General features: G+C 40.1%; 1 protein-coding gene across 2 annotated transcripts; it reads right to left on the bottom strand.

The window, feature by feature from the left end:
• Positions 1-446: 446 nt before the first annotated feature.
• LOC122562801 (protein piccolo-like) lies at positions 447-18,514 on the bottom strand. Of its 2 annotated transcripts, XM_043716025.1 has the most exons (8): positions 18,340-18,514; positions 15,087-15,169; positions 13,599-13,827; positions 12,615-12,738; positions 7,312-7,532; positions 6,891-6,967; positions 4,970-5,086; positions 447-2,376 (listed from the first exon to the last, which is right to left on the bottom strand). In XM_043716025.1, the coding sequence occupies exons 3-8, from the start codon at positions 13,818-13,820 to the stop codon at positions 2,175-2,177; spliced, it is 963 nt and encodes a 320-aa protein (XP_043571960.1). In that variant the 5' UTR covers positions 13,821-13,827; positions 15,087-15,169; positions 18,340-18,514; the 3' UTR covers positions 447-2,174. The 2 variants fall into 2 exon arrangements, with proteins under 2 accessions (XP_043571960.1, XP_043571959.1); XM_043716024.1 differs by lacking the exon at positions 15,087-15,169.
• Between the last annotated feature and the right edge of the window lie 3,980 nt (positions 18,515-22,494).

The raw sequence follows: 22,494 nt of genomic DNA, 5'->3' as shown, positions 1-22,494 counted from the left end.
TTACTTTCACTGGTGCATTGTTTGGGTCAGAAACTCCAAACTGAGAAGTATGATTGCAGGATGGATAGAGAGAGCTTGATGTAACCACTGTCTTCTCCACATCTTGGTCAGGTACCTTTCCAACCTTGTCTGTTTTGACTTGAAGCCTGTTCTGTGAAACCTTACTGACTACCCGAGAAACATAACAAAATTTAAACACATGACAAAATCATGAAGTAGGGCTCCTTTATTTGACTGGCATCATGCATTACAAGTGAAATCAAGGAGAAACAAGAAAGTATTTACTCTATTTACATGGAATGAAGCCTGCAGTTTACACTGGGGTGAGGAATCCAATCTCTGTTTCTTCGTCCCCCAAAGGCACCTTTTCTGGAGAGGGTGTATTAGAGTGCTGCAGCTGCCCTCCATCATTGTCACCACCTGCTCCTGGAGATTCTGTTATGTTAAAAAAAACTGAGCAATCTTTGAAATATGATGGAGGTGGTGAAACAGTTCTATAGTACATAGGTCTATGACCAAAACAAGTGAACTCTCAATACTGCGATAGTGCAGAGTGCATATCATATGTACATTAAAAACTGTACAGTGCTGCACAGAAGTCTAACTAATTCAAATATATATATAATGTTAAAATAACGATTTTTGTTCGATGATTAGATATACAGAAGGCAGATATACAGAAATGCAAGACTGCAGAATATAAAGCAGGATTTTATCCATTCATTTAAAATAAACACTTTGGCATAAGCCCCCAAAATAAAAGAGTCATTAAAGCTTGCTTAGAAAATCCACAACCCATTTGTAAATCCTTCTAAAAACATGTATATTTATCCCTGATTTAATATATTGCTTAATACGAAAGGCAACTGGCAAGACCTTTTACAGAACCTATCTCAAAAACAACAGCTGAGATGTATAAATCCTTTAGAAATTTTTGCCTTATTCCCAAGAGTTTTTCAAGGCAAACATTGAAAGAGAACATCTAAGAAGCACCTTTGAGACCGAAACAAGAAATGGAATGGGTTAGTCTGCTCGCCAAGGCATGGACTATAAATGGACTTCAATAAGTGCCTTGAATTATCCTGTTCCAATAGCCTCGTTGCTGTTTAACAATTACAGACAGCACAGGTCCTGGGAGAATGCCTTTGTTTTCACATATTAGGTGCTTCCCAGTTACAAATTAATACCCTAATTTATGTTGCACCTATCAAACACAATCCAGCAAATCAGAACTTCAGATAAATATGCAAATAGTTACAGATTAGCCCTCTTTAGTTTGAAAAGCTGTGAACAGAAAAATAGCACTTCTGGTATCATCACTGCATAAAAACCTCATTTGTTTTGTTTACAAAACCATGGAAACATTATTCCAAAAATTACAGTAAGTCAGAGAAACAAGAAATGGACCTACTGAATTTATGCATGGTTAACAGCTTATACCTACAATATGTTATAGAAATTTTTATCATTTCTGTAGGTAAACAGAAGGAAAATATTAAATGATGTTACTAAACAGTATGGGGGCACAATTTGCATCACATTCTTCTGAGTTCATGCAAAAGGGTTGCAGAAGTTAAGGCTAACAGGAGCTCTTCACATTGTGAAACCAGTGCTTTTCAGATTTGTCAAGGTTCCATGCTATTTAAAGCACAGCAGCACGGTGATTGACTCTGCAAAAATACGTTTGGAAGTACACTATTCTCAATTAAAAATAAAAACATTTTCTTCAACCTGTACATTTCTGGGTAATCGTGGGAAGCCACATCTAAGATGTTCCTAATGTTAAACTGATTTGTACCCAGTTACCTCAAAAAAGGTGGAACTCTCAAACATTGCAAATATTGAATTAGATAAAGTGCAATAATGTAAAGAGATTGTCCCACAACCTTATTAATTTTGAGTTTTCCAAACACAGTAGAAGAAAATGGAGGTACAGATAGGAACAAGTGAATTAAATTATTTTGGTTGTCTGTTTAAAAAGTAGAGATTCTTTTTCCAAAATTTAGTTTTGGATCAGAAACACTTATTACTCTGCTGATCAGATCACATCTTCTTTATGTCAATATTTGATCAAGGTCAAACATTTGTAAGTTAAAACCCTTTCTTAAGAAAGAGTCTGAGCCAGAGATTTCAGTCACTCTTGGGAGTCAAGTTAGAGTTTCTCTTTCTCTCTCTCATGGGCTTCCTGGAGGTGTGGCGAATCCAGCGCTCTCACTGTCACTGCTGGATGGTGATCGCGGAGCACTCTCAATCGGACTCTTTGTGTTGCGAAATTTATTCAACAATGTTGTATTAAAGGCAGATGCAGGAGAACACATTTCCCCTTCCTGTGCTTGCTGGCTTTTAGGGACTTTGGATGGTGTTCCACCTGGAGATCTACAAAAAGAGCAGGTAGGAGATTGCTCTTTAGTACAAACATAAGCATTTTATCATTTTTGTTACTAAAGAATGACATTAAAATGTTAACTTTGTGAGATCAACAGGCAGGTTAACCAATGGTGTTAAGTGGAGTTTAATTGGTTAATTTTCCAATATATAACAAAATGAATTTACTGCGAGATTAAAGAAAGTTTTACAGAAGCTGGAAATCAATGAAAGCAAAGTGCTGGAGACACTCAGCAGGCCCCACAACATTGCTGGAGAGAGAAACAGAGTTAACATTTGGTGTCCTGTAAGTCTTCTTCAGAACTCAAATCATATTCAATTTGCAATGTTAACTATGTTTCCATCTCCACAGATGCTACCAGACCTGAGTTTCATCAGCACTTCTGTTTTTTTTAATGCTAGAGCACTTCATTTTAGAAATTAAATGCACAATCTTGATAGTGATATGCAGTACTGTTAGTATAATGTAGTAGGAACTGAAGCAAAAGGTGGTTAATTGGCGGTGTTGCAGATGGAGTGTTCCACATTAAAGCAGACTCTTTGAACTGTGTCTTATGTACATTGAGATCAATGTTAAGCAATTCTTACAACTGAAAAGATAAAACTATCAAATACTAAACACTGGTTTAAGATTATGTCACAAAAGTGCATACTCAATCAACCTGCAAATGTTCCTCATTTTCATCAAGAATAACCAATAATCACAAACCTAAATGAAAGTATTAAGATCTAGTTTTGTTAACAGCAAACAACTTTGAAATTACAGAAAATTGTGCAGCATTTAAGCATTGGGAATGATCTGACAACCCACTGTGCATGATGCTTGTTTACTTAGGTGGAAGTGTTCTTTTAAACCATAACGTACAGCAGCAGAATTGGGCCATTTGGCCCATCGAGTCTACTCTGCCATTCAACCATGGCTGATATATTTCTCAACCCCATTCACCTCCTCCTCCAAATAAGTCTCGATCCACTTACCAAATAAGTACCTACCTACCCTTGTCTTAAATAGTGATTTGGCCTACGCAGCCCTCTTGGCAATGAGTTCCACAGATTCACCACCCTCGGGCTGAAGAAATTCCTCCTCATTACAGTTCTAAAGGGACACCCTTTCACTTTGAAGCAATGCCCTCAGATCCTAGTCTCTCCCTACTAGTGCAAACATCTTCACGTTCGTGCTATCCAGGCCTCTCATTATTCTGTAAGTTTCAATCAGATTCCCCCTCATCCTTCTAAATTCAGCTAAGACCCAGGAGTCCTCAACTGCTTTTCATGACAAGCCCTTCATCTCCAGGATCATTCTTGTAGTTCTGCTTTGGATCCCCTCCAATGCCAGCACATCCTTCTTTGGCTATGGAGCCCAAAACTGCTCAATATTCCAAATAAGGTCTAAGCTTATACAGCCTCAGCATTAAATCTCTGCTCTTGTATTCTAGCACTCATGAAATGAATGCTAATGTTTGCCTTCCTGACTGCCAAATGAACCTGCATGTTAACCTTAAGGGAATCCTGAACTAGGACTCCCAAGTCCCTGTGTTTCTAATTTCCGAAGCCTTTCTCCACTTAGAAAATAGACTATGCCTCTATTCTTCCTTCCAAAAGTGTGTGTAACTTTCGACTTTCCCACATTGTATTCCACCTGCCACTTCTTTGCCCACCCTCCTATCCTATACATGTTTCTGTCGCCTCCCTGTTTCCTCAACACTAATCTGCTCCTCTACTTATCTTTAAGTCATCTACAAACGTAGCAACAATGCCCTCAGTTTCTTCATCTAGATCATTAATGTACAATGTGAATAGTTGTGGTCCCAGCACAAACTCTACTCGTCAGTGACTGCCATCCTGAAAAAGACCCTTTCCCTACTCTGCCAGACAGCCAATCCTCTATCCATGCCAATACCGTACCTTTAACACCATGGGCTCTTATCTTACTTAGGCTCACGTAGCATCTTGCCAAAGGCCTCTGGAAATCCAAATAGATTACATCCACTGGCTCTCCTTTGTCTAACGTGCTCGTTATCTCCTCAAAGAATTCTAACAGATTTGTCAGGCATGACCTCCCTTTAACAAAGTTGTGCTGATTCAGTCCTATTTTGTCATGCTGTAATCTCATCCTCAATGACCTCTAAAATCTTACCAATGACTGAGGTCAAGTGACTGGCGTAGGTTTCCTGTCTTCTACCTCCCTCCCTTCTTAAACTGGAGCATTATATTATGTTTGATGTTACCCGACTCCATTTATTACTTTCTCAAACAATTTAGCTTTATTTGTATCTTTCCTAATCTTTGTGACCTTCTCCTTTGAAATGAACTCTGGTTCACATCAGAAACAAAAAACAACAAACATCTCTCTGTGGAGACAAACAGCATAATGATGTACAAGAATTTAGTCCTTTCTACATAGTAGATAAAATGGAGATGTAAGTATCAAGCATACAGCATTGGGAATGCCCTGAAAATCTCTGGGATTTTTTCCTGAGAAACGACTTCTGAAAATACCTTCTCAGAATCATTAATTAGAAAAACAGTAAAAACTGTCAGATCACTTCTGCAGGTAGACACTTTAACAAAGCTTTTGACATACCGATGGACGCCTGTTGAACGAAGTCTCTTGAAATGGTTTGCAGACAGCAGTTCAGAGTGGATATTTTGGATGGATTCAGTGCTGTTGTCATTCTCAGGAGCTCTCAGATCTGCAATACTAGATACACATCACTTATAAGGAAATTCATGAAGAGATTAAAAGCAGATCGTGAATGAAAGAAGTGAGATTGAATTCATTTCCAAAATCTAGATTTAGGATTTTTTGTTTTGTACACGAGAGTGGCACCTTTCCTACTTAGACTACCAGTGTCTGTAGCAAGAATTTCCAGACTTGCCAGACACAAGAGTAAAGTTTCTTCAACAATGTGTGTGTTAGCCCAAATGAAAATGAACGAACATTTTGTGCTGCACTTCCTTCGCCCTCCAATGAATTTCTATCCAGTACTCCTGCTCAGTTAAAGTCTTAATCATCCTTATTATGTGAACTTAGACCTCATTATGGCAGTGAGAATTTTAGTCTGTTACATTGTGGAACTGCCTCTATTTATTATCAATGGTAAATTCCAGAAGAAAATTTTTTGTGATCTCACTAGAAAAACCAAATCAAGAAGCAGATTAATATAACCTTTAAATGCATTAGAGTTCATATCACACTGTGGCCTAAGAGTCCATTTTGAAGCAGTAACTAATATATAGAATGTACAGTAACAAGTGGTATACATATTTAGGCAAACACATCAGTTCTTTTTTAAATTCATTCATGGGATGAGGCTATGCTAGCACTGATTGCCCAGAGTGCAGTTAAGAGTCAATTACATTGCTGGGAGTCTAGAGTTTAGACCAGGTAAGGATGGCAGTTTCCCTCCCTAAAGGGCCTGATAATCAATGGATTCATGGTCATTAGACTCTTAATTCCAGACTTTTTATTGAATTCAAATTTCACCAATTGCCATGATGAGATTTGATACCTGCTCCCCAGAACAGAGTAACAGTCCAGCAATAGTGCACTCTATTCTGATATAACACGATAGTTGCATTCCCGTGCAATCTCTCATTATAAGAAAATCGCACAGTAGCTGTGCCATTTAAACTAATGGGGCTGGAATTAAGTTCTAACCAATACAGGTAAGAAAACACCGCGTTCTACAAATAATGGTCGAAATTCTTCAATCACGCTAAAGCTAATTTGCGTTGAAGAAACACTCGTTATAGCAGAACTCACTAGGCTATTGCCTCGCTATATACTATATTCTTCCTTCTATCCTTTTTTCCCGGTTAACACTGGAACGTTTGATCTCAAATAAGTTGACATGCTTGCAAAGTAGATCTAACCACATGTAACCACACCCTCAAATATTTTCAAGGAGTTTTGTCCTTCTATTTTTGGATACTACTTATTCAGACTGTTGAATACTTAATACAATGTTTTAAAACCACAGAGCAAAAAAGAAACTGAATCTATTTTCCTTTCTGTAACCTTCCTAAAATCCTTTCACTAAAACAACCACCTTATTGCCCATTGAACCCAAAATAGAGTACCAAGATGTCTTAGTACGAGTAACTTGATATCTGGAAAATATGGAGATAATAAATGCTGCACATAGTTGTCAATGCCGTGTGGAGCACACCTATACAGTTCACAAACTGTAAGGCGTTTGGCTTCCTTTTACCTCACAACTTTGTATACCAAGCTCCCTCCTACTTTCCATTTGATGATATCTTCTTTCTCCATCACCAGCAGCACCCACAACCTTACTGTCACACCCAGTTGAGATTATAAGGAAGTAGGATCCAGGGTGCAGCTCTCAGTCAAAAATGCTAGATGCCCGCATTTATTACACAACAAACTAACATATCTAACCACCAGGCAGACTGAGCAGGATTGAGAAATGCTATCAAAAGTCAGGATTACATTCTAAATTTTAAACAGTATGCTTCAAATTTTAAAAATCCCATCTCACCTTTTACAGCGTCGGTTGAGCCTGGCCAGTCCATAGCTCTCCAACAGAGCTGGAGTTGCCAAAACCTTTGCTTCACTCTGCAAGATAGAATACAGACCTTAAATTTCCATTACTCCAGTCAGCTGCATCATTCCCTATGTTACAACAGTGACTACACTTTCAAAAATACTTTGTGCGTTTGTAAAGTGCACAGAGGTTTACTGAAGTTGTAAGAGAGGTTATCCAGAGGCAATTCTTTCTTATCTTTTATACGTGAAAAACCCAGACCTTCCTTTCTCCATCTGAATTTGTACGCTGTTCTCCCTTGCACCTTTCATTCGGTGATATTTTCTTTCTGAAGCTGAGCAGTCAGCAGTGCCCACAAACAAGCAGGTATCCAGCTTATCCTCTAGCCACACTTCCTTTGAAGCTGATTACTTACTGTGTGAAGATTCGACTCATCTTTCAGAGGAGTTTTAAGTGCTGGATTACTGGGACCTGGAAGAGGTGGTGGTGGTGGTGGTGGTGGTGGAGGTGGAGGTGGTGGTGGAATGGCAGTGACTGAAGGTAGTGTAGAATCTTCACTGGTAGAAACCTCACCCTGCCCCCTCCGTCTCTTTTCAGCTAGTCGCTTGGAGGTCCTTTGTGCACTTCCTTTTGCCTCTAGAAAGCACAAATGTAACAAAGAACACTAAATCTTAAATGAACCATGTTATGTGAGCAGCTTGATTTCCATAGAACACAAACTGAAACCAGCACAGCAATGGACTATTTCTTTCCCCAGAATCTCACATCATACAAGTTACGAAAGTCAGATTTAATCGTGACAAAATTCTTCTAAATTCTTGCCAAATGCTGAAGGTCATTACATATTTTTAAGGTAGATGTAGATAGATTCTTGAACAACTATGGAGTCAATAATTATTGGGAGAAGTGGAGTTGAGGCTTCAACAAATCAATCAGAATCGTATTGAATGGCAAAGCAGACTAAAAGGGTGGAATTGCTTACTCCTGCTCCTAATTAGTATACTCATTTGTAATGGCTACTTTTTTTATGTTTCAGAAGATATGCCAAGGTACTATAAAAAGCTAAGAAAAAATGAAATTAAGTCTGTACTAGCAGCATATCATACCAGGAAACTACACATTTTGGTGACTAATTATCTTAGTACAACCCTTGTTAATGTCCAATGGCAAAAAAATGTTTCAAACTGCATCAACACTGAAGCCAATTTATGATATTGCAAGCTACAAAACTCTGCATTTTGGAAATGTGTCCAAGTTGGAACAAGCCAAGTTTGAAATAGTGCAGGCTGTTAAACTAGTGTACTAGTTGAAGTGGTGTTTCAATATTTCTTTTGTTTGCATTCCCTGCAGTGCAGAGCAAAAGAAGATTCAAAACCTGGCAAATCCACTAATAACAGCAAGTGATATGATATATCCAACCTCGCCTAGCTCCTTTATCACTATCAGCACCAACCCCACCACTTTGCAATTAGCAAATGACACACTCACCAAGAGGCAAGCAAAAAATCTCTTCCCAAATACAACATCTCTCCAAAATGCAATAATTTAATTGAGATTGAGGGAAGAGAACACAGTTACAATAGGTGTAATATAACATATAGCCAAGAATGCTTAAAATAATCATCACATGGAATAGGATTTTCTACTTTACTGCACTCTCACTCACAAACCTATCAAATCATCTTGAACTGGAGGTAAGATTAACTAAAAGAGTAAGATTTGACACTGGACACAGTTCAAATTTAACATTTATTCAAAGGCAAAAAGAAAATTGTTTTCCATCTTTTTACAACTCTTCTGTCATTCATAACTCCTCCAGTGACATCTTTGGTTTCATTTGTACCATTACCACTCATTTAGCCTGTACGATTAACCTTCTGTTATTTAACCTATTTTCTTCTCTTCATCCATTCAGACCTTCCTTTTACTGTTCTGCTTCCACCCTCTTCCTAACCTTTCCAAGTTCTAATGAAGAAGTTGGGAAAAAGAGCGAGTCAAACAATCAGGGCAGGCAGGAACAAAGCAGAGAACAAGGTAGGACTGATAAAGTAAACTGCATTACTTCAATGCAGGAAGCTTAACAGGGAAGGCAGATGAACGCAGGGCATGGTTAGGAACATGGGACTGGGATATCATAGCAATTACAAAGACGTAGCTCAGGAATTGTCAGCTTAATGTTCCAGGATACAAATGCTATGGGGGTTGGGGAGGAGGTGCTGAGAGCAAGGGGAGTGGCGTTTTTGATAAAAAGATAACATTACAGCTGTACTTAGGGAAGATATTCCTCAGAATACATCCAGGGAAGATATTTTGGAACTGAGAAATAAGAAAGGGATGATCACTTTATTGGGATTGTATAATAGACCCCTAAATAGTCAGCGGAAAATTGAGAAACAAATTTGTAAGGAGATCTCAGTTATCTGTAAGAATAATAGGGTGGTTATGGTAGGGGATTTTAACTTCCCAAACATGGACTGGGACTGCCATAGTGTTAAGGGTTTAGATGGAGAGGAATTTGTTAAGTTTGTACAAGAACATTTTCTGATTCAGCATGTGGATGTACGTAATAGAGAAAGTGCAAAACCTGACCTACGCTTGGGAAATAAGGCAGGGCAGGTGACTGAGGTGTCAGTGGGGGAGAACTTTACGGCTGGCGACCATAATTCTATTAGCTTTAAAATAGTGATGGTAAAGGATAGACCCAGATCTAAAAGTTGAAGTTCTTAATTGGAGGAAGGACAATTTTGACGGTATTAGGCACGTAATGGGACGGCTGGAAAATGGGAAGCCTTCATAAATGAGAACAAGATTCCAGAGACAGTTTATTCCTGTTGGGGTGATAGGAAAGGCTGGTAGGTGTAGGGAATGTTGGATGACTAGAGAAATTGAGGTTTTTGTTAAGAAAAAGCAAGCATGTGTCAGGTAGAGATAGGATAGATCGAGTGAATCCTTAGAAGAGTATAAAGGCAGGAAGAGTATACTTAAGAGGGAAATCAGGAGGGCAAAAAGGGAATATGAGATAACTTTAGCAAATAGAATCAAGGAGAATCCAAAGGTATTTACAAATACATTAAGGACAAAAGGGTAACAAGGGAGAGAACAGGGCCCCTCAAAAATCAAGCAAGGCAGCCTATTGTGTAGCCACAGGAGATGGGGCAGACACTAAACAAGTATTTTGCATCAGTGTTTACTGTGAAGGAGGACATGGACAATATAAAATGTGTAGAAACAGATGCTGACATCTGAAAAATGTCCATATTACAGAAGTGGTGTTGCTGGATGTCTTGAAATGCATAAAAGTGGATAAATCCCCAGGACCTAATCAGGTGTACCCTAGAACTCAGTGGGAAGCTAGGGAAGTGATTGCTGGGCCTTTTCTGAGATATTTGGATCATTGATAGTCACAGGTGAGGTGCCAGAAGACTGGAGGTTGGCTAACGTGGTGCCACTATTTAAGAAAGGTGGTAAGGAAAAGTCAGGGAACTATAGATTGGTGAGTCTGACATTGGTGGCGGGCAAGTTGTTGGGGAATCCTGAGGGACAGGATGGGCATGTATTTGGAAAGACAAGGACTGATTAGGGATAGTCAACATGGTTTTGTGCGAAGGAAATCATGTCTCATGAACTTGATTGAGTTTTTAAGAGGCAGAGCAGTGGACATGATCTATACGGAGTTCAGTAAGGCATTCGATAAGGTTCCTCATGGTAGCATGGTTAGCAAGGTTAGATCTCATGGAATATAGGAAGAATTGGGCATTTGGATACAGAACTGGCTCAAAGGTTGAAGTCAGAGGGTGGTGGTGGAGGGTTACTTTTCAGACTGGAAGCCTGTGACCAGTAGTGTGCCACAAGGATCGGTGCTGCGTCCACTGCTTTTCATCATTTAGATTTGAATGTGAGCATAGGGGGTATAGTTAGTAAGTTTGCAGATGATATCAAAATTGGAGGTGTAGTGGACAGCAAAGAAGATTACCTGAGAGTACAATGGGATCTTGATCAGGTAGGCCAATGGGCTGGGGAGTGGCAGATGGAGTTTAATCTAGATAAATGTGAGGTGCTGCATTTTGGAAAGGCAAATCAGAGCAGGACTTATATACTTAATGGTAAGGTCCTAGGGAGTGTGGCTGAACAAAGAGACCTTGGAGTGCAGGTTCACAGTTCCTTTAAAGTGGAGTCACAGGTAGAAGGCATTTGGTGTGCTTTCCTTTAATGTCACAGCACTGATTATTAGAGTTGGGAGGTCATACTGCAGCTGTACAGGACATTGGTTCGGCCACTTTTGAAATTTTGCACGCAATTCTGGTCTCCTTCCTGTCCAAAGGATGTTGTGAAACTTGAAAGGGTTCAGAAAAGATTTACAAGGATGTTGCCAGGGTTGGAGGATTTGAGCTATAGAGAGAGGCTGAACAGACTGGGGCTGTTTTCCCTGGATCATTGGAGGATGAGGGGTGAACTCAGAGGTTTATAAAATCATGAGGGGCATGGATAAGATAAATAGACAAGGTCTTTTCCCTGGGGTGGGGGAGTCCAGAAGAGAGGGCATAAGTTTAGGGCGAGAGGGTAAACATTTTCACACAGAGGGTGGCGCGTGTATAGAATGAGCTGCCAGAGGAAGTGGCAGAGGCTGGTACAATATAACATTTAAAAGGCATCTGGATGGGTACATGAACAGGAAGGGTTTAGAGGGATACGGGTCAAGTGCTGGCAAATGGGACTAGATTAGGTTAGGATATCTGGTTGGCATGGATGAGTTGGACCAAAGGGTGATTTCCATGCTGTACATCTCTATGACTCCATATCTCAAAACCTCAATTGTTTTTCTCTCTCCAATAGATGCTTCAAAATCTGCTGCATGTCTCAACAGTTTTGTTTTTTTACTGGTTCAAATTTGCACTAAGGTATACAAAGTTAAGCAGTGCCTCTCTGAGAAAACTGTGCCACTGCGTCAAATCATTGCAAGGATGTGGCCATATATAAACAGCTTGCTCCCCATACGCATGTCATCTACAATCAGCTTTAGCCCAGATGGGACTACAGGAATGTTCCTCTGCTTCAAAGGGAGACAAGTGATTAACATATAAGAGGCACCATGCTGCTTCAAGCCTAATGACCAGTGTCTCTCCTGCTCTCATGAATTTGGTTAACAGGTTTGGAATGGGATTTGGGCAACATCAAGAAAGCTCCTTCCAGGGTCTACAAATCCTGCTCAGAAAAAGTGGCACTATCCATTAAGCCAAAAGACCTGCTCAAATTGATATGGACTGTACAAATATTCAATAAAAACATGGCTATATATACCCATTCAGAAAATCATTCTAAATATTGCTCTACTCACTTCTAAACTGAAAACCAGCGCTGTTGTGACAAATATCCCACACCTCTGCATTCTGGATATCTGTCTGGACCAAACAGCTGCATGCTTGGTCCACAAAAGAATACCTTCTGGGTAATATTGCAGTCCAAGATAACCTACAGCATGCTAACTCAGCTGTGCTCCCACATTCACAAATTCCTCATTACCACATACAGTAGTTGGATCGCACAGTTAGAACTTGTCGATTTCAAATGAACAAGTAACAAGGCGAAATGTCAAATGCAAGAGAAACCACTCACACCACCTCAAAACACACAGCAGTTGCCTCATAATTGCCTATCCAACTCCTCATTCAACCAGCACCAGTTGTATCTTTGGGTCTGTTTTAAAAATGGTGGTCTTACCACAAGCATACACGTGAACTTTTCTCATCTCGTCCTTCATGTTTTGGAGTCTTTCTTGTAATTCATCCAATCCAACAGCATTGCAGCGGTTCAGCCGACCATCTACAGCTGTGAAAAATTTAGCCTGCAAAGATAATGCTCATATGTACCAAACATTGTCTTGACCAGACTCAAAATTTGGTGCTTTTAGGTTACAGTTTAGCTTTTATTTTTGACACATCGACACACAAAGGGAGCAGCTAAATTTTATGCAATAATGTCAAACAAATCTGGACTCAACATCTGGCTTTGACAGCACCTCAGCAAACCCTTATTCTTAAAATGTTCTTTTATATATGTAATCGTGCTCTCATATCAGCTGCTTCCCTAGTCCACAGCTCCACCTAACAGTAAATAGCATAAACTGCAAGAACAGGGAAGGAAGCTACTGATAACATCTAGCCCTACAAACGTCTTGCGTTTTCTAGCAATTCATCCCACTTCTAAGTAATCTGAAATAGGTGTCTGTGTTCTTGCAATTGGCTGCTACACATCGATCAGTGTTGCATGAAATAACTTGACTCACCACTGTCAGCAAAATCAACCAAAATTGAAGACCGGATAAAACAACTTGCATTTTGGTAAAAGATGAATCATAGAATCCCTACAGTGTGGAAACAGGCCCTTCGGCCCAACAAGTCCACACCAACTCTATGACGAGTGTCCCACCCAGTCCCATTCCCTTATCCTATTACTCTACATTTCCCCTAATGCACCTAACCTGCACATCCCTGAACACTATGTGAAATTGAGCATAGCCAATTTACCTAACCTGCACACCTTTGGACTATCGGAGGAAACTGGAACACCCAGAGGAAACCCATGCAGACATGGGGAGAATATGCAAACTCCACAATCGCCCAAGGCTGGAATTGATTCCGGGTCCTTGGTGCTGTGAGGCAGCAGTGCTAACCACTGAGCCACCTATTTGTAGGCTTATAGTACCTTAATAAAGGATTTCAACCCAGCTTTTTCAAGTTCAGCCTGTTTTCGTTTGCGCACCACTCTCTCACACTGTGATGGGTTCTGATCCATAGTGCGAAATAAGTCCTGCAGTGCTTTTTCTGTATAGGTCAGGGCTTCGGACTCAAATTCTTCTTTGGTTAAGCGTCTACAGAACATCTTGCTCAGAGGATATTCTTGATCAAATTCCTCTAGCGTTTCCATCTCAACTCTGGATCAGGAAAACAAACATGATTTACTTATCAATTTATTTTACTCGAGCACAGATACACATTTCTCTTTTATAGGATATCGTTTGGCCAGATAATAAAATTGAGAAGCATGCCAACACATTAGACTAGAACAGATTTTGTTGTAGTGGGGTGGGGGCTGGAGACAGTATGGGCAAAGATTCACCATTCTTTATACATTGAGTGAAATTACTCCCACAAATTGCAGAACTCTGACCTTTACGTGTGAAACCGTCATTCAGATGAAACTGGCAAAATGTGTCTCATTGTTTGCTGGTACAAAGCAAGTCTCAGAGCATTTATAAAGGGGAATAGGGACTGCTGTGTGGTCAGTAATGGAACAAACAGAAGAGCTTTTATACAGAAAATAAGGGGATTCAGAGGAGACCAAGGCAAAGTCAAGGATAGACATCCGGGAAGTTTCTGAAGGCGAAAATCAAAAGCTATTTTGGAAGAAAATTTGAAAGGGAACATGGTGGCTGAAAGATCAATCGCCAACTGAGGGGCAAAGAAACAACCATCAAAAGAACTGAAGGTATAGATTTCAACTTGTGGCCAGAAAAAAAAGTGCCATCAGATCTGAGGGGCAACGTGATGGAAGCTTGTACATATGAGTGACAGGTTAGCAGGTCTTTTGTGTGGGCAAGCCCTTGGGTAACAGGTTCTTGATTAGTTGGAATTATGAACAAATTTGATCTAAGTTGAAGACAATATAGGTGGATGGAATGCAGGCAGAGAGAGGGTGGAAACTTTATACAATGTAATTTATTGAAGTTATTCCAAGTTGTTAACAGAGTGATAATCAAAACACTTATGCTGGACTGCACAATTTGATTTACCAATGCCAAAAAAAGGTGGAACAATAAACTTTATGTTGTAGACTGAATTCCCTTGACTAGGAAAATAGTAATTGAGATTTCAAATTAAACTAAACATGCCTGAGCAATGCATACTTGGGAGCACACAGGGTTACCAGTAATAAACCATGACATTGTTTGCAAGACATAAAATATCACAACAATTCAAAATGATGAGAACATATATTCATGAAGTTGCAAAGTTTAATTTTAAAACTGTAGAAGGATGGGATTTAAAATTAAAATTAAGATTAAAAACGTTTAACCGGGATTGTATGTTGACAAATTCAGGTTTATAATGCAGGCTTTGCAAATGCTGGAGGTACTTCAGAATCTCAAGAGAGATCTTGGATAGAATTAACAGTCAAGAAAACAAAAGGCACCTGGAAGGCAGTTCTGATGGCTATGACCTCTGAAGGCTGACTGGTGGCGCATTAGAAGAGGCAATCTGAAATGGGAAGATTAGCTGGCAAGAGAAAACGTACTGTCAATGAATCTAGCATCTCTTTAACTTACCGTCTGCCTCTGCAACATAGAAACCAATCAAGAGTGGACTCCTGGGTCACACAGTGATGGTTAACACAGATATGACCACCATGACTCAAAAGCATAATCTTACAAAATGGAAGACACCAGCAACTACATACCCTTTATACTGAGAACGAACTAAACAGACATCAGTGAGATGAAATACCTTCCATCACTGCCAGCTAATGTCAAATAAGGATTCTGACTCATTATCACATTCACCTTGCTGCTAACCCAGGCTTCCTCCAGAAGGACGACAGGAAAAATAAGACTGCAAGATTACTTGAAAGTTTTCAAGAGCAATTTCTTTCCTGGAGCAGCAAAATCAGTAGTCAAGTTCTTTTTCAGTGTTTCTATTTGGGATACACTGCATATAGTTTCTGTAAATATTTTAAAAAGGAGAGTTAACAATGTAAGCTTTGGTGCTATAGAAAGTCAGACTAGAGAATTAATAATGGAAAATATCTGCCTTCACTATAGAGGATACAAGTAACATCTCAGAAGCAGCAATAAATCAGGAAATGGAAGGGAATGAAGAATATAGATAAATCACAATCATCAGAGAAGTGATACTGAGTAAATTATTGGGACTGTGGGCATGTATGTGCTCAGGTTCTGATGGTCTTTACTCTAGGATTTTAAAAGAATTAGCTAGCAGGATAGTTTATGTGTTCATTTTCATTATTCAAAACTCCCTTGATTCAAGGACAGTCCCACTAGTTTGAAAGAGTGAACGTAACTCCTTTATTCAAAAAAGGAGGGTGACAGAAAGCAGGAAACTACAGGCCAGTTAGTATAACGTCTGTCATCAAGAGAATGTTAGAAATTGTTATTAAATAAGTTATAGCAGAGCACTTGGAAAGCTTAAAGATATTTAGGCAGAATCGACATGGTTTTGTGAAAGGGAAGTACTGCTTCACCAATGTATTGGAGTTCTCTGAAGTTGTAACAAGTGCTGTGGATAACAGAGAACTAGAGGATGTAAGGTACTTCGATTTCTCGAAAGCATTTAATCAGGTGCTGCAACAAAAGTGATCATAGAAAATCAAAGCTCACGCTGTTGGTAGTAACAAGTGATATGAAAAGAAATTTGCCATGCCAACAGGAAGCAGAGAATAGCTGCAAATGGATCTTTTTCAGGTTGGGAAGATGTAGCAAGTGATGTGCCAAAAGAATGATCTCAACTGTTTACAATTTATACAAGTTATTTAGAGGAAGGTATAAATGGTATGGTACCAAATGTTCTCAAATTTCGCTAAGGTATGGTACCAAATTTTCTAACAATACAAAGATAGGTAGGAAACCAAATTTCAGACAAAAGGAGTTACAGAAAGATATTGATATGTTAAGTGACCAGGCAAATGGAGAATAATGTGGGAAAACATGAAATAGTCTATTTTGACAAAGAATTTAAAAGATTAGCTAAATAGCGAGAGATTGCAGAGCGATCTTGGTGCCTGTATGCATGGAATCATACAGCTCAGAAATAGATCTTTCGGTCCAATTCCTCCATGCTGACCAGACTTTCCAATCTGACAGAGTGCCACTTGCCAGCATTTGGTCCATATCCCTCTGAACCGTTCATGTACCCAACCCAGATGCCTTTTAAATGTTGTAATTGTTCCTGTCTCCTCTGGCAGTATGTTCCAATATACACACGATTCTCTGCATGAAAAAGTTGCCCCTCTGGTCCCATTTAAACTTTCCTCTCTCACCTTAAACATATGCCCTCTAGTTTTGGATTCCCTTACTCTGGGGAAAAGACTTTGGCTATTCACCCCATCCATGATTTTGTAAACCTCTGTAAGGTCACCCCTTAGCCTCTGATGCTCCAAGGTAAAAAAAAAGTGCCTATTTAGTCTCGCCTTATTGCTCAAACTCTCCAATCCCTGCAACAGCCTTGTAAATCTTTTCTGAACCTTTCAAGTTTCACAACATCTTTCCTGTAATAGGGAGACCAGAATTGAATGCTGAATTCTAAAAGTGGCCTCATCGATGTCTTGTACAGCTGCAACATGCATGAATCGGAAAAAGCTAATGCGTAGGTCCAGCAAGCAATTACAAAAGTTAATACAATATCATTATTTATCATGGGAGAACTGGATACAAAAACAGGGAGGTTATGCTTCAGTTAGATAGGTATCTGGTAAAACCACATCTGAAGTACTCGGCACAGTATTGGTCTGGTTATTTATGGAAGAACATAAATGCAGAGCAGACAATTCAGACGACTATGACACCTGGCACAGGAGAGTTGTTTACAAGAAAAGGTTGGATAAGTTAGGCTTGCATCCACTGAAGTTTAGACGAACAAGTGGTGATTTGATCAAAACATAGAAAATCCTTAAGTCTTGACAGAGCAGATGCCTCCTCTTATGGCAGGGTGGGGAGCAGTCACTGTTTTAAAAATAAATAGGAGTGACCGATTTAAAACAGAAATTAGGTGCTCTTTAAAATTTCTGTCAGAGGATTTTGAGTTTTTGAAAATTTCTTCCTGAAAAGCAGAATCTTGAATATTTTAAGGCTGAGATAAATTAATTTTTGACAAGAAAGGGGCTGAAAGGATTTTGGGGTAAACGGGAAGGTGGATTTGCGGCTACAAGCAGATCAATCATGATCTTTGAAGAGAAATCAGAGTTAACGTTTCGGGGCTGGTGGTCCTTACTCAGAACCGGACCCGAAACGTTAATTCTAATTTCTCCGCACAGATGCTGTCTGACCTGTTGAGCTTTTCCAGCTGTTTCTCGTTTACACCGTCCGCAGTTCTTTCGGTTTCAATCATGACCTTATTGGTCTGCATGTGTGATAACGCTGTACTGTATATGCTCTTGCAGATATTTCAATTATGAAGCTTTGCTGCGTCAGTACACAGCAGGCCACAGATAAATATATCACAGCTCAAACAGTGGCGTTCTCAGTCATCCTGAGGATAGTATTCGGATTAAATTTCTGGAGCACACAGGCACTTTCTCTGCTGTGGTGATAAAACACAGCAAAGCGGCTCCTATCACAACCGCGCCCGACCAAACAGCAAGTCAGGGGCCTGATCGGCAGCAGCTTCACCCTGACCCTGACCCTGACCCCGCCCAGGACAGGTCCGGTCATCACCTCAACAGAGAGCGACAAGGCCCCGGGCTCTCCTCCCGCTCGGACAGGGCCCCGGCCTCTCCTCCCGCTCGGACAAGGCCCCGGGCCTTTCTCCCAGTCGGACGTTCTCGAACCTTTTTCCGTTTTCTTCAAAGCCCCAGAATCAAATCTCCCTCCTCGCACAACAAACCAATAGGATGTGACTAGAAAACCGACGGACCAATCATATTTGGACAGAAACACACCCACCAATAGAAAAACGGTTTGTGGTGAGGTCCTCAGTGCGGGGCGTGGTCCACACAGGCCGGCCATCTTGGTAAGGTCAGGCTGCCCCGCCCCCCCCCTCTCGCATAGTGGTCACTGCCTGTAAACATTAAGTTAAAAATCACACGGCACCAGGTTAGAGCGAGTTTAGAGAAGATTTGTAGCTCAGGTTGAGGTTCTGGAGGTCGGTTTGCTCGCTGAGCTGGAAGGTTCGTTTTCACACAACAGCAGGTTTTTAGTCCAAGAGGTTTATTTGGAAGCACTCGCTTTCGGAGCGCTGCTCCTCATAAACCTGTTGGACTATAAGCTGGTGTTGAGAGATTTTTTAACTTGGTACATTCAGGCCCAACACCAGCATCTCCAAATCACGGGACCATTAACAGTCTCTCTCTGTACAGATGGTGCTAGACCGATGTATCACATCAGCGTATGTCCTATGATCCTGCCCCACCAGCTACCTCACGAGGAGCAACGCTCCGAAGTCCAACATGTTTATTTGGCTTATGAGTTGGAGATGCCGGTGTTGGACTGGGATGTACAAAGTTAAAAATCACACAACACCAGCTTATAGTCCAACAGGTTTAATTGGAAGCGCACAAACGTTCGGAGCATCGCTCCTTCATCGGGTGGTAGTGGAGGGCTCAACCTTAACAGAATTTATAGCAAAAATTTACAAAAGTTGCATTTTCGGGTTAGCTGTTAACAATGGTGATAGCTAACCCGCGAATGCAACTTTTTAAAAAAAGGTTTTGTAATTTACACATGAAAGAAGTGAAACTATCAAGGTATTCTAACAGGTGAAAGGCTTAACAGACAATCAATTTTTCAATGTATAATTTCAGTTACATCACACTAAATTTTTGCTATAAATTCTGTGTTATGGTTGAGCCCTTCACTACCATCCAATGAAGGAGCAAAGTTAGCGTGCTTCCAATTAAACCTGTTGTTGTGATTTTTAACTCTGTTGGATTATAACCTGGTGTCGTGAGATTTTTAACATTAAACAAATGAGCATTACCACCTAGTCTCCCCTCCTCCCCCATATTTTTTAAACATCAATCACCCAATACTTTCAAATGCTTTAATTGAATCGGTTTCTACTAGATATCCATGTAGAGCTGCTCATACTCTTAATAATGGTCTGATTACTGTGAGTATTTTTTCTCATACCACCCTTATTTTGCAAATCAGTTTAAGTGTGTGCTAATTATTTAATCCTTTTAAAAATGTGAACAGTTCCCCGTTATCTACTCTATACAGCCCCACTCAGGATTTGAAAACCTCTGTCTAGCTTTATCTCCAAGGAGTCCCAATTCCTTCAATCTATCCTAGAACCATTCATGTAAGTTGCTTCTGCACTCTCTCCAAAGCATTCACATCTTTCCTAAAACGTGATCTAACAAATTTACAAGATCCGCACTGCACCCCCCACCCCCGTTCCTCATGTACTCTGCTCCTATTAATAAGGCTGAGAATACTGTATGCTGTACTTAGTCCTCCACCTGTACCACCACCTTCAATGATATATTCACCAGCAAGTGGGTCTCCCTGCTCCTGCACCCCCACCAGAATTGTATCCCCTATTTTGTATTTTCCTTCAATTTTCTTCTTACCAAAATGCATAATCTCACTTTCCTGCGTTAAAACTCATTTGCCACTTATCCACCAACTTGTCTATGACCTTTCCAGTTCTATACTGTCCTCTTCACAGTAGTGTCAGGAATAGTAGCAGAAGACTGGAGGATAGCAAATGTTGTCCCCTTCTTCAAGAAGGAGTAGAGACCACCCTGTTAATCATAGACCAGTGAGCTTTGCCTTGGTTGTGGGTAAAGTATTGGAAAAGATATGAGAGATAGGATTTATAATCATCTAGAAAGGAATAAGTTGATTAGGTATAGTCAACACGGTTTTGTGAAGGGTTGATCGTGCCTCACAAACCTTCTTGAGTTCTTTGAGAAGGTGACCAAATAGGTGGATGAGGGTAAAGTGGTTGATGTGGTATATATGGATTTCAGTAAGTTGTTTGATAAAGTTCCCTACGGTAGGGTATTACACAAAATACAGAGGCATGGGATTGAGGGTGATTTAGCGATTTGAATCAAATTGGCTAGCTGAAAGAAAACAGAGGGTGGTGGTTTATGGGAAACGTTCAGCCTGGAGTTCAGTAACTTGTGGTGTATTGCAAGGATCTGCTTTGGGGACACTGCCATTTGTCATTTTCATAAATGACTTGGATGAGGGTGTAGAAGAATGGATTAGTAAATTTACAGATGACACAAAGGTCATTAGAGTTGTGGATAGTGTTGAAGGATGTTGGAGGTTACAGAGGGACACAGATAAGCTGCAGACCTGTGCTGAGAGGTGGCAAATGGAGTTTAATGTGGAAAAGTGTGAGATGATTCACTTTGGAAGGAGCAATAGGAATAAAGAGTACTGGGCTAATGATAAGATTCTTGGTAGTGTCCATGCACATAGATCCCAGAAAGTTGCCACCCAGGTTGATAGGGTTGTCAAGGCGGCATACGGTGTGTTTGCTTTTATTGGTAGAGGGGTTGAGTTTCAGAGCCACCAGGTCATGCTGCAGCTGTACAAAACACTGGAAGCTTTGGGAAGGATTTAGAGGAGATTTACTATGATGTTGTCTGGTATGGAGAGAAAATCTTAAGAAGAAAGGCTTAGGGACTTGAGGCTGTTTTCGTTAGAGAGAAGGTCGAGAGGTTACTTAATTGAGACATACAAGATAATCAGACGGTTAGATAGGGTGGATTGAGAGAGCCTTTTTTCTTGGATGGTGATGGCTAGCATGAGGAGACATAGCTATAAATTGAGGGGTGATAGATATAGGACAGATGTCAGAAGTAGTTTCTTTACTCAGTAGTAGGGGCGTGGATTGTACTACCTGCAACAGTCATAGACTTGCCAACTTTAAGGGCATTTAAATGATCATTGGATAAACATATGGATGAAAATGGAATAGTGTAGGAGATACGCTGCAGTTTGGTTCCACAGGCTGGTGCAACATTGAGGGCCAAAGGGCCTGTACTGCACTGTAATGTTCTATGTATAGAATTCTTCCAGTTTCATGTTGTCTGAAATTTCGTATTTGTGGCCTGCACATCAATATCTAGATAATTACTTTTGAAATGCAGTTACCTGTACTGTAACACAGCCAGACTAAACACAAAATGGTTCCACAAACATAAATGGAACAATTTTTGGATTACTGTTAATTAGGATGAATGTTTCCATGTTTACACTTTAAATATCTTCAATCCCTATTGAGTACCGTCAATAGATGCTCATGTGTTTTTTCCTCAAAAGGTCACAATACATATCTTCAATAAGTTATTTCCAAACAGCAGAGTAATCTGCCGATTGCTTTTTTCTCCATAAATCACCAATGAACTTCAACAATTTGTACCAGAATTTAAAGACAGTGATTTGATTCTGTTGCTCCTTTAACTGGAATTGAAATGCCAACATCTACATCTGTGCCAAGCAATGCTGTTTGTGACTTCTTATTCAAACCATAAGCATGCCACTATGAAATATTACTTTTGAATTTGTTGCCATTCAGGACATATGCTTGTCCTATTAAAAGGTAAAGTTGCCATAGTCCCAGAGGACCATAGGAATGCTTCTCTCATTAGAAAGCGATAACTAGTGGTGATTTAACCTGAAATGTTACATGCCTCAGGTGAAGGGAGTGGTTAAGCAGGACCTCTAGTGCTGTGGGAATTGAACCTATGCTGTTAGCATCATTCTATATCTAAACTAGCCATCCAGCCAACTGATGGCAGCAGTCCAAGTGGTGCAGGTTCACATCACCTGAAGCACAACACTGAACCTTGTATACAGATCCAAATCTGCTGGAATTTGGAACTTGTAAATCCCATAATTTCAAATGGAGAA

The sequence above is a fragment of the Chiloscyllium plagiosum genome, chromosome 25 (genome assembly GCF_004010195.1).
Source record: "Chiloscyllium plagiosum isolate BGI_BamShark_2017 chromosome 25, ASM401019v2, whole genome shotgun sequence".
Classification (NCBI taxonomy): domain Eukaryota; kingdom Metazoa; phylum Chordata; class Chondrichthyes; order Orectolobiformes; family Hemiscylliidae; genus Chiloscyllium; species Chiloscyllium plagiosum.
Note: the sequence above shows the minus strand (reverse complement) of the source record. Positions and strands in the feature narration are given on the sequence as shown.

Excerpts from the sequence above, each read along its gene's own strand:
- LOC122562801 (XM_043716025.1), bottom strand. The coding sequence starts at position 13,820 with ATGGAAACGCTAGAGGAATTTGATCAAGAATATCCTCTGAGCAAGATG. Across the intron at positions 7,533-12,614 it reads AGTTCACGTGTATGCTTGTG|AGGCAAAAGGAAGTGCACAA; the intron begins GTAAGACCACCA and ends TGTGCTTTCTAG. Across the intron at positions 5,087-6,890 it reads CTCAACCGACGCTGTAAAAG|TATTGCAGATCTGAGAGCTC; the intron begins GTGAGATGGGAT and ends ATGTGTATCTAG.